This window comes from Macrosteles quadrilineatus, unplaced genomic scaffold, assembly GCF_028750875.1.
Source record: "Macrosteles quadrilineatus isolate MER2022 unplaced genomic scaffold, UCM_ALF_1.0 Scaffold_9__3_contigs__length_116548681, whole genome shotgun sequence".
In the NCBI taxonomy this organism is placed as follows: Eukaryota; Metazoa; Arthropoda; class Insecta; order Hemiptera; family Cicadellidae; genus Macrosteles; species Macrosteles quadrilineatus.
In genome coordinates this window covers 105,305,657-105,322,259 of record NW_026542602.1, presented here as the reverse complement: position 1 = coordinate 105,322,259, position 16,603 = coordinate 105,305,657, and the positions used below count along the sequence as shown (strand labels likewise).

At 34.6% G+C, this 16,603-nt stretch overlaps 1 protein-coding gene across 1 annotated transcript in view; it reads left to right on the top strand.

The window, feature by feature from the left end:
* Positions 1-16,603, top strand: part of LOC129003011 (uncharacterized) — a 70,469-nt gene that overhangs the window by 39,056 nt on the left and 14,810 nt on the right. Inside the window, exons 2-3 of the mRNA XM_054431198.1 lie at positions 624-772; positions 1,396-1,553. Of these exons, the coding sequence (XP_054287173.1) occupies positions 625-772; positions 1,396-1,553 (306 nt within the window). The 5' untranslated portion in view covers position 624. The remainder of the gene's footprint in view (positions 1-623; positions 773-1,395; positions 1,554-16,603) is intronic.

The following is a 16,603-nucleotide window of genomic DNA, read 5'->3' as shown; positions in this document are numbered from 1 at the left end:
GCGGTTAGGTATGCTAAACTATCGATCAAAAGTGTGCCCCAAGTTCGCGTATAATGCGATTGCCTCGGGTTCTTTGATCCCCTAGTCTCTCCCCCCCCCCCCCCCCCCGCTACACCCAAACCCCAACGTTGCATCCTCAATTGGAGTTTAACTCAAGCATCCCAACTAAAGTCACTCTCCCGACTCTAGAATTTCCAATGAGTTTTCTAACCTGAGCTTAATGTAGTCAACCGTACATAATATCTTACTTTAATTAATTGTACCGGGTGTCCCACGAAGAGGTCCCTATTTGTGAATTAAAACCTACTTTTATTTAAAATATCTTCTAGAATAATTTCTTTGATATCCCGCCATTTTGTCCTAATGTATCAGAATTAACTGATACTCAGGGGCATTTCTTTTACATATGAGTATGTTTCAGGTTGTTCAGGACTGTTGAGTTTGAGGTTTGTAGAGTGTTCGGTGCGTCTAATATAGTAATTCAAAAATAGGGATCTCTTCGTGGGACACCCGGTACATTGTATGTGTTAAGGTGAAGTGGTTTGATAAAACTTATAAGTTTATATGAAAATAGTGCTTGTTTCAAGTAAATAGATAAAAAACAGTACATGATCTGTCCACAGGATGTGGTCGGCTGTAGCTACGAGTCCTGGAGCCGCAACGCCGCCCTCTCGGTCTAAACACTCCGCCACTCTCCTCGGCACCTACGTGTACCTCCTGGGCGGCAGGAACGGAAACTTGCCTCTCAAGGACCTGTGGAGGTACAGCCTAGGTAAGTGAAGCAATCCAAAGGTTCAATTTACAGTCAAACATTAAAGCCAGTAAGTTATTGTTTGTACTTGTTAATTTTTGAATGTTGATGATATTATTGATGAACTGACAAAAAAACTGTCCGACGTGTTGGCTGTGCTGTACGAGTACTATGGGACAGTTGAATCAGTTAAATTTGAAGTCTGCCTTGAAAATGGATTGTTGCAGCAACACATCCAGTATTTTTGTCAGTTCACCAACATGGTCGTCGACCGCTCCTTCTTTGAAGAATCTGTTTTGTTAAACCATTTTATAGGAATTCCCATACAAGAAACAAATACTGCCAAACAGATTATTCCTAGTTTTTTACTGTCACAGGAATAATCTGTGTGATGATACTAGAGAGATGAATAAGATGGAAAGGGGGCCATTCATAGCTTTTAGTAGATTTTAGTTATGGGCTTCAAATTTGAGTTAACAACCGCTTATCATAAGTTACATAGCCACAGTTTACTGTGACTGCCTCTTCATATCTATTTTGTGTTTTTACCTGGAGGCATTTGTTTACGTTTTTTTGTGAGTAAACAGCCCAAACCATGATCTTGTTACTGTCTAACGTGTAACACATCTCTTTACTTGTTACAGAAGAGGGACGATGGGAGCTTCTCAAGCCAGGAGGTGACTCCCCACCTTGTCTGCAGGAACACTCCGCTGTAGCCTACAGAGAATGTCTCTACGTCTTTGGTGGCGAGTTGGGGTTCTCTGCTGGCAATGAGACACCTCTCTGGATCTACAACATCAAGGTACAACTTTTCTCCACCTAGTGAATGTAGTGTCGTTTATACACGTCTTCAATATGTTTTCAAGTAAAAAAACTACCATGAAAATATATTGAAATTCCTTGTAAGATGATACTTGACAATTTTACCACGATATAACGGAAGATTCAACTTGCTCTATATTTTTTGCAGTGTATTCCTGTAGTTCCTAGTTTGTGCAGATGACCTCAGCAAAACAGCACCATCAAACTTGGTTTCCATCCTCATTCATCTCCCTCCACTCCACCTCTTTCCTTCTTCTTTTATTTCCTTTCAATTGTCCTTCTCCAGGTTGGCTTAAGACTTCTCTTCGTTGTCCCTGATTAGAATCCAGGACCGGTAATTTTATGGCATCTTGCTCTTTTCGTTGGGCATGACTTATCCACTGCCTTATTATTATTTTTTGTGTTATTTGCTATATGCTTTGCACTAAGCAGCGATCCATTGCTCCTGGTGATTTGAGAAAACATCTCAAATCCTTAAAATGTCGTAATTTTAACCTCGTTAGCCATCTCTCTTATTTTCCACATTGGGTAATGTTCTATTAATACAGCATTCAATCATGGCCAAATAATTGATTTGGTGCAGCAAAAATGTAAACAACTATTGGTACCAGTTTTTATCTTCAATTACAAAAAATAAAAAAATATATACTACTGTATATTGAATTTAGCAGCTTGCATGTTTCGTCCAAGTTTTTATTCTAGTCTCTCATACATTTCATATTACTGTAATTCCTCAAGAAATGCACTACAAGCGAGGCCAGATAAACGGCAGGCGTTCCTCAGCAAAGTTTGCATGTCACAGGAAACCAAGAGTCGTTTATCATCAAAAGCAAGTTGACTAAAGAAACGTTGCCGCAAACAATACTTAAGCTACGCCCACAATTAAACTGAAAGCCTTTTCAATTTCCTGACTGTTAAGGATTTTTTCTCTTAGAAGATCACCTTTTCTTAAATTATTATAGAAGAATTTTCATTAAAATATCACCTAAACTAAACCACTGCCATACGCTCCTTTTGTACCTTTACTGTCACATATACCCTACCATACAACTTTAAAAAAATAATTTAAAAAAGATTTAAGTAGGCCTAAATAACTAATATTAATTTTGTGAAGTTAATCCTCAATGATTGCAACAGAATAACACTTTTGCTATGCCACTTCTAGCTCTATCATAAGAAATGAATTTTCCATGTAATTTTTTATTTACACAGCGGAGATTTGTCAAGGCAATTATTTTTCTATAGTTACGAGCTAATTTCACTATAGAACAATTTGTTTGTAGTATTTATTGTTCTGTTTAAAGTAAACAAATTTTAAGGTATTTATGATGAATAAGTAAATATTTCAACAAGGTATGTAATCCCAAATCCACCACCCCAAAATAACATTTTCACCACACTACGGTGTTTTTAGCCGCTTTGTTATTGGAGGCCGAAAGCTACGTATTGCTGTCAATGCCAGCTGCCATAGTTATTTGGGGGTCGAATAGGTTTTTACATCCCCAGGGCCGAAAATCAGCTGTTCACTTACTTAAAACATTAATGCATATTAATACACAATCAGTATCCATAGCACTGCAATAGACTTGTTTCATTGTCACCGCTTCCTAGCAACTATTTATTATTACTATATAGGTCGTCCAGTGGTCGAAAACACGACCAAAAATATGTAATGTACTGAACAGACTTCTCTATTATTCACACCACGCCGTAAATAAAACATGTGATTGGAATTTATTCATTTGTTTTGATTTTCGGTTTATATTTCATTGTTAGTTCGTTACCAGCATTGAAACCCAAAAGGCCCTTATTAATTTTTTTTTTCAAATTTAAATTAATTTGTTGTGCTTATTTTGAGCCTATTTTAGTTTATGAAGGGATTCTGCACATCTATATGAAAATATCTTTCTAACAGTACCTATGCGTGGATTTTCCCAGCGATGCACACACGAGCTGAGAAAAAAGGTTTTAAAGAAACATGCTTGCCTATTAATACATAGATTTTTGCTGATTCCTCAAATAATTTCTTTACATAACCTTAAAGTTGTAGTTGTGTTGACTATTAGTGTGCATTATTATTGTGGTGAATAGTGGTAATAGTGTGGTGAAAAATAGCGTTCATACCACGGACCGAAATGCTTTTGCTTTTGAGTTAAAAACAAACTCAAGCGGGCAAAACCTAATTTTCGGCCTTAGGTACGAAATATACTATTTTGTTTATGCTTACAAGTATTAATCATGAAACAATCAAACAAAACATGTTTATAGGCAGTCATAAAATCCATCTAATATCACCCGGATGATATTAAGAGTTAGAGCTGAAAATAAAAGGTGAACTCGTAACAAAGGGTGTTATTAATATCAAGTTTTGCACAGGAGGTAACAGCAAAACCCCTTATATAAAACACCAACTGTCAGGTAGAACAATTAAGTAAGAGACAGCGATGGTAAGGGATGGTAAGGGGGTTGGAGGAGACTGAGGCAGACAGAACAGACATTTATTTCTTTTACTCACGAAAGCCACAAACTCGAGATTTAACACCACCTTTGCAAAATTAACACTAGTTATGATTATATTTTTTTTATTTAGCTGTATATTTTAGTAATGCTTTTTAAAATTATATTAGTTTTTATCATATTTAGATATGCTGACAGGCCCTTATATCTCATTACATGCTTATAGCATGAAAGCAATTGAAAAAAATAGGGGCGGCAAATAAAGGTATTTGTAACATCAGAAGAAAATAGTAGCCTATTAAAAGGGAAAACATGTGCCAGAAGAGGTTAAAACATCTACAAGCCCAAAAAAGATAAATTTATCTCTAGATTTTTTTATCTACAAATTGTGCTGTTTTAGCGAATTTTCCTATAGGGAAGTAGCTACCGTAGGTCTCATGGTAAGACCTACTAGTAGGCCCGGGACCGATTTACTTTTTCATTTTGATGTCCCCAGAGGCATCAAATTTGCATTTTGCTTGAATACAAAATTTTAATGTGTGACTTCCTTCATTTCTGTTTTAGATCATGTTTGTTGTATTTGAAAACATTACTTGGCTAACAAATATCATGATATAAGAAAAGGTGGCCTATAACCTCAATGTTCAATGTAGCTTTAAAATGAGATGTTTTGCAACTTTTTATCTTAATAAACAAATGCCGTATTATGATTCAACCATTAAAATTGTCACTATGTGCAGAAAATCCAAGATGAACGGTGGTCCTGCCGGCTCTTCTAATCATATTAATGGAGAGCAGTTGTAAGATTAGTATGACCTGGCACACTTTTTAATTACACTCCAGATTAACCTGGGGTTGATATTTGACCTTGAGCCACTAGTTCAGGCCATAAAGCCCTGCAAGTTGGCCACTCACTTTTAAGGCATCACTGTTGCCGCACTTATAATTAGGTTTGAATACTTTGAATGTATACATGTGACTTTAAAAACTTTAGAAGTTCTGGAGTTCTGTGTATTTTACCGATGCTTCTATGTAAATTAATGAATTTTACCAGCTCAAATGAGATTTAAGATTCTAGTATTGTAGCCTAAACAATGATGATGCAATTCATCCCCAATTCACTCCCCTCCCCAGAAAAACAATCTGTTTATGGCCTCTATATAAGCTACATATGCATACATAAAAATAAGGCTTTTATAATGAATAAATGTTATATAAAAAAATAAATGCAATAGTTCAACTAAATCTGTATGTAAATTGTATCTTCACACCTTAAATCAAATTAAACACATTATTTGAATGCATATAATTATGTACTTTGCATAAATCACTAAAACAAAATCAATACCAAACCAAAACATGAATGTAGGCCTACAGTTGTAAAAACTCTAATGCTTATATATGTAATTTACAGATTCAAACTAAAACTAGATTAAACTAGGATAAAAGTATGCCACAAAGATCATTGAAGGTAAGACAAAACAGTGTATTTGACTGCAGCAGTGTGTAAAGTAACCAGGTCAACAACTTTGTCTGCCAAAGCTGAAGAGCTTGAGATAGGATCTGATGGCTTGACTCAGCTAATCCTTCAGCTTGGCAAGTTTGCTGACTTGTGATAGTGCTCACTTGATACTTTTTTACTTGGTTAAGTTAAATTAAAATCTACAGTAATAAAAAAAACCTGTTCTGGGGGAGAAATTTAAAGCACAAACTGTTGCTCAAACAAAAGAAAAAATAAACCTGTCACTCAAAACTAAAAAAAGTTATCAGTAAAAACCTGTTGCCCTCAACAAAAATTTCATAAATGAATCTGTTACTGAAAGAATTGTGTTTGAAATAAATATATTGCTTGAAATCAACGACAAATATACTTTTTTTCTCAATGTGGTCAATGAAGCAAAACAATAAACGTATATATTATTAGATACTTTTTTAACAACTTGTATTCTTGCTTAAAAAGTTATGTCCAATTTTATAACTTGCAATCTGCTGATTATTACAATACATAAATTAATTAGATTAATATGTGCTCGTCCACACCACTGTATTGCCTGGACTAGTAGACTGTATTTTTGTAACCTACAATATAGGTGGTAAATGCTTTAATTATACCAAAAGAGTAAAGATAGTCCTACTAAGATAAATAAATTTCACTTTCAAAATTAATAAATTACTCATATGTTTTTTTCAGTCTTACTTTTATGTGATATAAAAATATGATGACAAATAAAAAGTATTTTTCACCACACTATGGTGTTTTTGGCTGTATTACATACGTTAATTGGTGGCTGAAAGTTACGTTTTGCTGGCCATGCCAGCTGTCATCGTAATTTGGGGACCGAGCAGGTTTTTACAGGCCGGGGCCGCAAAATCAGCCGTCCGCTTACTTAAAACATGAATGCATTTTAAATACACAATCAAAATCCATAGCATTGCAATAGAATTGTGTTATTGTCACCGTTGCCTAGCAACTATTTATTTTTATTTTTGCTGATTCCTCAAATTATATCTTCACATATCCTTAAAGTTGTAGTTGTGTCGACTATCAGTGCGCATTATTATAAGTGGTGAATAGTGGTAATAGGGTATAGTGTGGTGAAAAATAGCGTTCGTACCACGGACCGAAATGGTATTGCAGCTCTCGATCGATTTAAGTTCTCGACTTCGTCTCGAACTTAAAAACTATCTCGAGCTGGCAAAACCTCATTTTCGGCCCTAGGTACGAAATATACTATTTCACTACACTATGATGTTTTTGGCTGTATTACATACGTTAATTGGTGGCTGAAAGTTACGTTTTGCTGGCCATGCCAGCTGTCATCGTAATTTGGGGACCGAGCAGGTTTTTACATCCCGGGGCCGCAAAATCAGCTGTCCGCTTGCATATTAATTACACAAACAGTATCCATAGCATTGAAATAGAATTGTTTTATTTTCACCGTTGCCTAGCAACTGTTTATTATTATTTTTGCTGATTCCTGAAATTACTTCTTCACATAACCTTAAAGTTGCGTTGAATATCAGATTTCATTATTATTATTATTGTGAATAGTAGTAGTGTGGTGAAAAATAGTGTTCGTACCACGGATCGAAAATGGTTTTCGGCCCTAGGTACGAAATATACTATATCCTTCCTGTACTTGTACAGCTAACCATCTTTCAAAGTTCTTTTCTACAAAGTTGTAAAATCATGCTCTGTAAAACAAATTCAGTAATTGCAACCTACTCTGAATTCTAGGGAGGGCAATAAACGAAATTAGTTACTAACTCAGCCCAAACGACACCTTTGCATTACAGGGGACCAAAATTTGGCCAAGGGAGGTTAAATTGCAATTGTGGTAGAACTTCTGTTGTTTGTGGCCAGAGAGTTTATCAGATGAAAATAAAGTAAGGGGTTTCATAAAATGTACCACATCAGTTATGTTACAAAAGCTATATTTAGTTCGTAAGGGAACTTCCTTTCATTACCATGAGTAACTGGGACGGTATAGTTTATATCCATTGTGCACATATATCGAGTAATCTTCAATGTATTCTTTGTTCAATAGTTAAAACTGATGTTTTCCCTCTGTACTGTATTTTGTAATTTGCTAGTATACTGTGGATGGCTTGTTATAAACACATGTAACAATTCTTTTGTTTACGTTTTCCTTGTTGTTTTGTTCAACCAACGTAGTTACTTGGCAACCCATAAGGCCAATGTTAAATTTTGAAGTGAGTTGTGTAGCGAAATACGAATTTTCCTGAGGTGGTGCATTTTGCTAATAACTTTTTTAGGACTATAAGTCCCCAATTCTAAAATTTAGTTAAAATCATTCTGCTGGATTTCGAGATGTATAAAATTACAGACGGACAGACAGATAGACAAACAGACATAGCTCGTCATAGAGTATAGGATATTTTAATAAAATTATATATTTTTATTCGTACTCAGCTAACAGCATTTTAATAAAAAAGACACTTTATTACCCTGTAGTAGCAAACCTAAGTATTAATGAGTACTTAGGTTAATGATTTAATAGAACAATAGAAGTAAATCTGACAATTCGAACTATTTTAGTGGAAGTCCAGCTAGGAATGGCAATTCGCTTGTAGTCTGCAAGTTTTGCTGCCTAGGTATTTTTACGCTACAGCTGGTCCAGATAAATCGGTATTATCTCCCAAGGTTTATCAGTCCTACCAATAACTTTTAGCTATCACTTGTATGTAATAAATTTGTTATTTATTCCATTAAGTAAACATCCACAAAGTACATCCTAACCTAAAAGTCTGTGGTCATTGCTTATTGCTATAGACCATACTTTAATACTTTACTTTGAAATGGCGACCATACGAATGTAGGTATTTTAAGCCAAGTATGAATATAGTATGAATACCATGAATGCATGTCTTACTTACTATGTAGAAACAATTAATTATATTATTTTTGTGCTAATGGCATCTTTTACAGTTATTCAAGAAAACATTTGAAACTTGATCTTAACCCTAGCCTATCAACACACTGGGTGTAATAAAGCACAATTAATTAATAGCTCAATTACAAATGGCAAATAGTAAATTAATCATCTATTCTTCTCAAGGATTATAGGCTCAAATTAACAAAAAAAATCTGTTTGTTAAGTCTTGTTCCTTAGTAAGAACAGAGAGAGAGAGAGAGAGAGAGAGAGAGTATTTTTTTTAACGTATACCCAGACAAAAGTAATTCTGTAAGAATAAGGGTATAAACCACACAAAACAGGTAGAGAGGGTGAGGAAAAGGGGGTTGTAGCAATAAACACCACACGAGGCCCGTACAGTGCTTTGCCACATAATGTATAGCCTTAGATCTGGCTCTGTGTTTAACACCTTCAACACTTAACATGTGTGACAGCTTAAACAATAAAAATACACAGGATTTATAGGAAATTTCTAGTGGTGTAACATACAAAACATTACATGTATAAATCCATAGGGTGGAAGAAAATATATTTTTAAGATGTTTTAGTCCTAATAAACTTTTATGTCCAACATTAGTTATTACATTCGGGTAGACGATATTCACGGTTTTCCTGTGACATGATATAGCACTAAACTGATTTTTTTGTGGACAAAAATACAGGTTGTTCGAAAATGGTTTAAAGAAATCAGTACTGTCCAATCGACTTTCATTTATTACACAATTAATAAAATTTGGGATTTCTGCATTAGAAGTACCTATAACAGGAGTACTTTTGACACAAATTGTTAAACACTGATGTTTGCCATAATTTTACTGCTAAATGACTATAATTCGTAACGGCCGTGTGGAGTTTAAGATCCTGATGGGTTGCGTTTTTATATATCAAGTTAGGTACAAAAACCAAATTTTCTGGTTTAAGTGTAAGATAACTTACACAGCTATTAAATTATATTTGCTATTTATAATTTATTTTGGTCTTATTTGTTTTATTATTATTTTTATGAATCCATCCCATTAGCTTTTGACAATGTTTTGTGAATGATTGAATGAATGAACAGTTTATTCCAAGGAAATCTGGCTATAGATTTCAGTTGTGCCTCTCCCTTAGTAGATTTCTCATCCTTATGGAACAGCTGAAGGCAATTTTATTGTTAGTTCTGTACGGTTTATGTAGAGGTCGTGTTTTGTTTACAATTTGTTTCTCGTTATTACAGTCATTTAAAACCTCGTTTAGCCAAATAATACGATCTAATCATAAACAATAAATTGTCCCCTAGTTATATAACCAAACAGTAAAGCACAAATCAAGAAATTAGCCCTAAAATAACAGAAACAAAATTTCGTGGACACTAGCGCCCAGTGTCACCGTACATTAACTAGACATGAAAAACGTGCTTAAAAATTTACAATGGGATGAGAACTCTAGATTGTGCTTATATCAATTCAAATTTTAAGACAGTGTAACGTCTCAATGACTTAACTCTGAATTTCATTTAATTGTATTTATTTTATTTTGTATTTTTATCAAAGTTTCTCAGGGATGGGTTCTTTGCCACGTGACTGATTTTATCCTAACTGCAGAATGTGTGAAATGTGAGATATAATGTTGAGTTATACAGAGCCACTATGTGTAAGTGTTATTTGGTCGCAGCACTCTTAAAATAAGGTGCCAGACAACTACCAAATATGCGTGCTTGTTTAGTGTTAAGCCGCAGCACCAGCGGTCAGCCGGGGCCTGACAAATGCTTTGTATGGAGTTAAATTGTTTAGTGCCACTACTTGTAAGTGTTATTTCGGTCGCAGCACTCTTTAAAATAAGGTGCCAGACAACTACCAAATATGCGTGCTTGTTTAGTGTTAAGCCGCAGCACCAGCGGTCAGCCGGGGCCTGACAAATGCTTTGTATGGAGTTAAATTGTTAGTGCCACTACTTGTAAGTGTTATTTCGGTCGCAGCACTCTTTAAAAAAGGTGCCAGACAACTACCGAATGTGCGTGAGTGTTGAGTGTTAAAGCCGCAGCACCAGCGGTCTGCCGGGGCCTGACAAATGCTTTGTGTGTAGGCCTATTCTAATTTCTATCCTACTTACTTGTCTAATTCAAATTACCTTATTAATATTTCAAATGAGTACACAATTGGGACTGACCTTATTCCTTGTTTTTATTTTCTTTCACAAATACAAATTTGATTACTATTAATTTATTGTTTTATTTGCGCCTGGCAAATGGTTTAAACCCGCAGCGCTGACTGTCAACTCGTGAAGTGTACTGAAGACTGGCCCGTGGACTGCTGTATTTATACCCGATTTGGTTGCTATGGTGACCATGGAATGTTCTAGAACTTTAAACCCAGATGTTTCCACCAAAAGTTATCTTCCTTTTCCGGCAGCCTGACGTCATCGCTGCCCGCTTGATCGTCGTTGATCCATCAGCTGCTGTCGGCTGGAGCTCGAGCTGTCAGAGAAGCTATTGTAAACTAGTAAACAAACATTCAAGCAAATTTCATAAATAAATATGTTTTAACTATTTAGTTTGTTGTGTTATATTTACATGTTTATCCCTTTGTGTGTGAAATAAAATAGTAATATATATTTATAACTGTAATTGTGTTGCTGAAATATTTTCAATGGATAACCTAACCTAAATACGGTAAGTGGGTAAGCTAACCTAGGTACGGTAATTGGGTAGAAATATTATTGGTTACACCTATTCACAAAATAAACTATTAGAAACATTATTACATTATTAATTTAAAGAACATTAAGAAATATTTTAACTATGAAAATGCGAGATAGGCCTAACTTTTATTACAATTGATCTAACAAAAACCTAACCTAGCCTAGGCATAACATAGCCTACGATGGTTAAATTAAATTGAAACATTACATTGTCCCCTAATTTGAAAAATAAAAAAATATTTACATATATACAAAACATTAGACAATACATAGTCCTTTTTATTTTGAAAATTACTCCTCTATTTCCATATAATTTGGTCTTAAGTCCAAAATGTCTTCGTCGTCATCTTCATCTATTTTTATCAATTTGTATTTATTGATTTGTGGCTCAAACCAGTGCACTAGATTCACATTAAGAATCATTTTCGAAGAAGTATTTGCTAGCACTCCACCATTTCTTTCTTTGAAATTATGTATTCCTTCTTCCTCTCTTTTCCTCATTTCTGGTTCTTCTTCTATTTCCTTTATTCTCCTCCTTTTCCATTTGCTCTTCTCTTCTTCCTTTCTTTTCTTCTCTTCTCCTGTCTTCAGTTCTTCATTTTTCTATGTTCTTCTTCTAACATCCTCAATTCTGGCTGGGCTGTTTTTATCTCTTCATTTTCTATGATTTCTGAATATTGTTCCAATTCTAACTTCCACCCTAATGTTTCTTCTAATTGCTTTGTCTCTTCTCTATCTTCTTCATCAATATGACTAATTTTGTTAATTTCTTCAGAAATTTCTTCTCTACTTAATAGATTGTCTTCCTTCTCATCCATACTTGGGGTGAAATCTTCTTTTTGTAATATATTGCACCTTATGCTTTGAATGAAATTATTGTTGAATTTGATGTTTTCTTTTCCTATAGTAGCATAGTTTTTATTTAAATTTATAACCATGTTCAGTTCTTTCATCGTATCGATTCCAATTATTATTTCCTTAATCAAGTTTGGTATAATCAAACATTGAATTTGTGTACTTATTGAGCCTATTTTTGCATTTATTAAGATAATACTCTTAACTCGCTGGGACTTCTGATTCACTGCTGTAGTTATTATAGTATTTGTTAATGGAAATTCTTCATATTTTCCTAAATTGTGTTTATTTTTTAAAAACCATTCCCTTTGCATACAAGTAACAGTGCTTCCAGTGTCTAATATACACACTGTACTTACTTTTTCAAAATTAATGTCAATTTCTGGTACATGATACATGTGTTTAGTTTCTTCAACATTATTAATGTTGTCATTTAGTAAGAATTCTTTGTCGACATAAATATTATTTTTAGGCCTAATATTTTCTAATTCATTTTGCACTGAAAATTTAAGTGTCTTGTCCGGTGATGTCAAAATTTCCCTTAGGCCTGCATTATTTCCAGTGCTATCTAGTTTAAATATTTTTGTTTAGGTTCTTCTCGGTTACTATCTCCTGGTTTTTGATTGTGATCATAGCTGTTTCTATTTCCATAATTATTTTGGAAATGATCCCTCCTATTTTCATTTTTCTTTTCAAAATAGTGTCTGTCCCCTGATGGCCTGTGATTAAATGAACCTCGTTGATCCATGTTTCTTCCTGATGGTCTGTGACTGTATGAACTTCTTCGTTCTACATTCCTTTCTGCCTCGTTCCGTATAGATTCGTTAATTTCTATCGTATCTTCTCTACTTAATAGTTCCTCCATTTGATGTATTGAAACTATGTTTTGCACTCTGGAGGCCTGTTGAATTGTTTCGTCAAAATGTCGAACAAGGCGACGAACTATTTCCCTCTCTGTGAATTTTGGTGTCATATTTTGCAACAGTATTACTCTGTCGATGAAATACTCTGTTCTTGTCAGTCCCCTTCTTGGTATGTATTTTTCTAAGTCTAATTTAGTTTTAATTCCATCTTGAATCTCCTCATTCCAATATTTGTCCATAAAATATTTTTCAAAGTCTTCAATATCGTGTACTGAAGTCCTAATTAGATCCCACCATCGTGCTGCAGTTCCTTCTAAGCATACATCTAGGATTTCTTCTAAATTCAGTGATTGTTCATCCTGTGAAAGCCTTCGTTCATTTTCCCTGTTATAATAGTTTTTCAGCCTAGAAAGGAATTGATTTGGGTTTCTTGATTTTCCATTGAATTTTGGTAAGTCTTTAGCTATGGTGCTAGGACATGTGATATGTAGGCCTACTGGTTTCCCACTATTCCCAGCTTTTAACTTTGCCTCAAATTCCTTATTGATTCTTTCCTGATTCTCTTGAATCATTGTGATTCTTTCCTCAATATGGTTGTGTATTTCTTCCCTTAATTCTGTTATTTTTGTATCAAATTTGGATTCGATTTGTCTTATTTCGATGGTCAGATCCTTCCGAACTTTTTCTATTTCTTGTTTAGTTTGTTTAAATTGTGACAATACTTGTTCTTTAAACTCTTCAAGTGTCTGTAATATAGGCCTAATTATTGTTTGGTCCATGTTTGTGTGCTGTGTTCTACTGGGACTTGTTACGTTACTATGATTTAGATTGTCGCCAGACGCTAAATTTTGATTATCGATACTGTATAAGTCATCTCCGGGATTGTCATTATTAGGGTTTAATAATTCTTCCATATTGATTTCGTCTAATTGCCGGCTCATATTTAAGTGTGCTTCTTGTGCTCTAAGTGTAGGTGTTATATATTTTCGTAAATTATATCTCTGCATTAAAATAATCTATAGCCGTGATAAAATCAAGCCACCTAGTTGGGCGCCAATTTGTAACGTCTCAATGACTTAACTCTGAATTTCATTTAATTGTATTTATTTTATTTTGTATTTTTATCAAAGTTTCTCAGGGATGGGTTCTTTGCCACGTGACTGATTTTATCCTAACTGCAGAATGTGTGAAATGTGAGATATAATGTTGAGTTATACAGAGCCACTATGTGTAAGTGTTATTTGGTCGCAGCACTCTTAAAATAAGGTGCCAGACAACTACCAAATATGCGTGCTTGTTTAGTGTTAAGCCGCAGCACCAGCGGTCAGCCGGGGCCTGACAAATGCTTTGTATGGAGTTAAATTGTTTAGTGCCACTACTTGTAAGTGTTATTTCGGTCGCAGCACTCTTTAAAATAAGGTGCCAGACAACTACCAAATATGCGTGCTTGTTTAGTGTTAAGCCGCAGCACCAGCGGTCAGCCGGGGCCTGACAAATGCTTTGTATGGAGTTAAATTGTTAGTGCCACTACTTGTAAGTGTTATTTCGGTCGCAGCACTCTTTAAAAAAGGTGCCAGACAACTACCGAATGTGCGTGAGTGTTGAGTGTTAAAGCCGCAGCACCAGCGGTCTGCCGGGGCCTGACAAATGCTTTGTGTGTAGGCCTATTCTAATTTCTATCCTACTTACTTGTCTAATTCAAATTACCTTATTAATATTTCAAATGAGTACACAATTGGGACTGACCTTATTCCTTGTTTTTATTTTCTTTTACAAATACAAATTTGATTACTATTGATTATTGTTTTATTTGCGCCTGGCAAATGGTTTAAACCCGCAGCGCTGACTGTCAACTCGTGAAGTGTACTGAAGACTGGCCCGTGGACTGCTGTATTTATACCCGATTTGGTTGCTATGGTGACCATGGAATGTTCTAGAACTTTAAACCCAGATGTTTCCACCAAAAGTTATCTTCCTTTTCCGGCAGCCTGACGTCATCGCTGCCCGCTTGATCGTCGTTGATCCATCAGCTGCTGTCGGCTGGAGCTCGAGCTGTCAGAGAAGCTATTGTAAACTAGTAAACAAACATTCAAGCAAATTTCATAAATAAATATGTTTTAACTATTTAGTTTGTTGTGTTATATTTACATGTTTATCCCTTTGTGTGTGAAATAAAATAGTAATATATATTTATAACTGTAATTGTGTTGCTGAAATATTTTCAATGGATAACCTAACCTAAATACGGTAAGTGGGTAAGCTAACCTAGGTACGGTAATTGGGTAGAAATATTATTGGTTACACCTATTCACAAAATAAACTATTAGAAACATTATTACATTATTAATTTAAAGAACATTAAGAAATATTTTAACTATGAAAATGCGAGATAGGCCTAACTTTTATTACAATTGATCTAACAAAAACCTAACCTAGCCTAGGCATAACATAGCCTACGATGGTTAAATTAAATTGAAACATTACAACAGAGTTAATCCTTTTTTCACAACAGAAGATTTTTTGTTTAACGTTCTTTTGTTGTAACTTATCATCATTAACTAACTATCCCAATGAGCAATGACAAATGGCATCTATTTCTTAATTGTTTGGTTTTTAACATTTTTGGTTCTAATTTTTTAAACCCAAATATAATAAAACACAAACAAGCTTATCGAACCTTTATATTATTGTCTTAATATTTTCTACAATCGTTGAATCAACAACCTGACAATTACAAGAATAAACTTGTTATTTTCGTAGTGCTTATGAAATTAATCATTGTAAAGCAAAATGAGGATTGAATTTTTTAACTTGCAATCAGCAGTGCATACGAAGGGCAGGGGCTGATCAAATTGAATGGTTCTGTCAGTGGGGGATGCTGTGATTTAACAGAAGGGAGAGATGTGTTCTTTGTTGGACCGACAGTGCCAGACCCCCTGCCGAGACATGGTCTACTCTATTTCTTGTGATCCTGTCTTGCAAAGTCAGACTGTAAAGGTTTCTGGATCAGCAGTTGTAGTTTGTAGGATATCTAAAACATTTCCCACACTGCACACCAATAAATATTTGTATTAGTCAAGTATACATTGATTAATTTTTAATGCATTTTCAAAGAACCAACCTTGTCTCTTTTGCATATACTGTCCCAGTTCGGGTATAGTTGCTAGTTTTCTAAATAATATTATGAGGACTAATTTGTTTCAATTTATGACCAAAATGTGTATTGAGTATATTAACGAATAGCTTAGATCCATTATGGAAATCTAAAATATCGTTGATACATAAAAGACTAAAAAGATCAAGAAAACAAATACCATAAAAATTTAAAAAAAACTAAAATTTAAAAAAATTTAAGCGAACAACTCTTTTGCAAGAAATGAAAACTAATCAAAGTTCCAAAATGAACTTTCTGGTTTCAAACATAAAATCTGAAAAACCAATTGACTGAGAAAGCTAACAAATATGATCGCTATACCGAGTTCATGCCGTATTACAAACCAGTTGCAGCTTTAAGTTTGTCTAAAACTTGGGAGAACATCAAGAATTACTGATAAAAATCACACTCTCATAAATCCTAGGTAAGTATCAGTGAGAGCAGAGTACAATCAAGAGTTGCCAGAACAAAGCCCAAGTATTTGTCTCACTTTAGAGACAAAGCAGGACAAAGTGCATTTCTTTGTACAGGATTGTCCCTCGGATCTGATAGATTGTCCCCCCTAAGTTCTGGGGGAAAGGGAAGG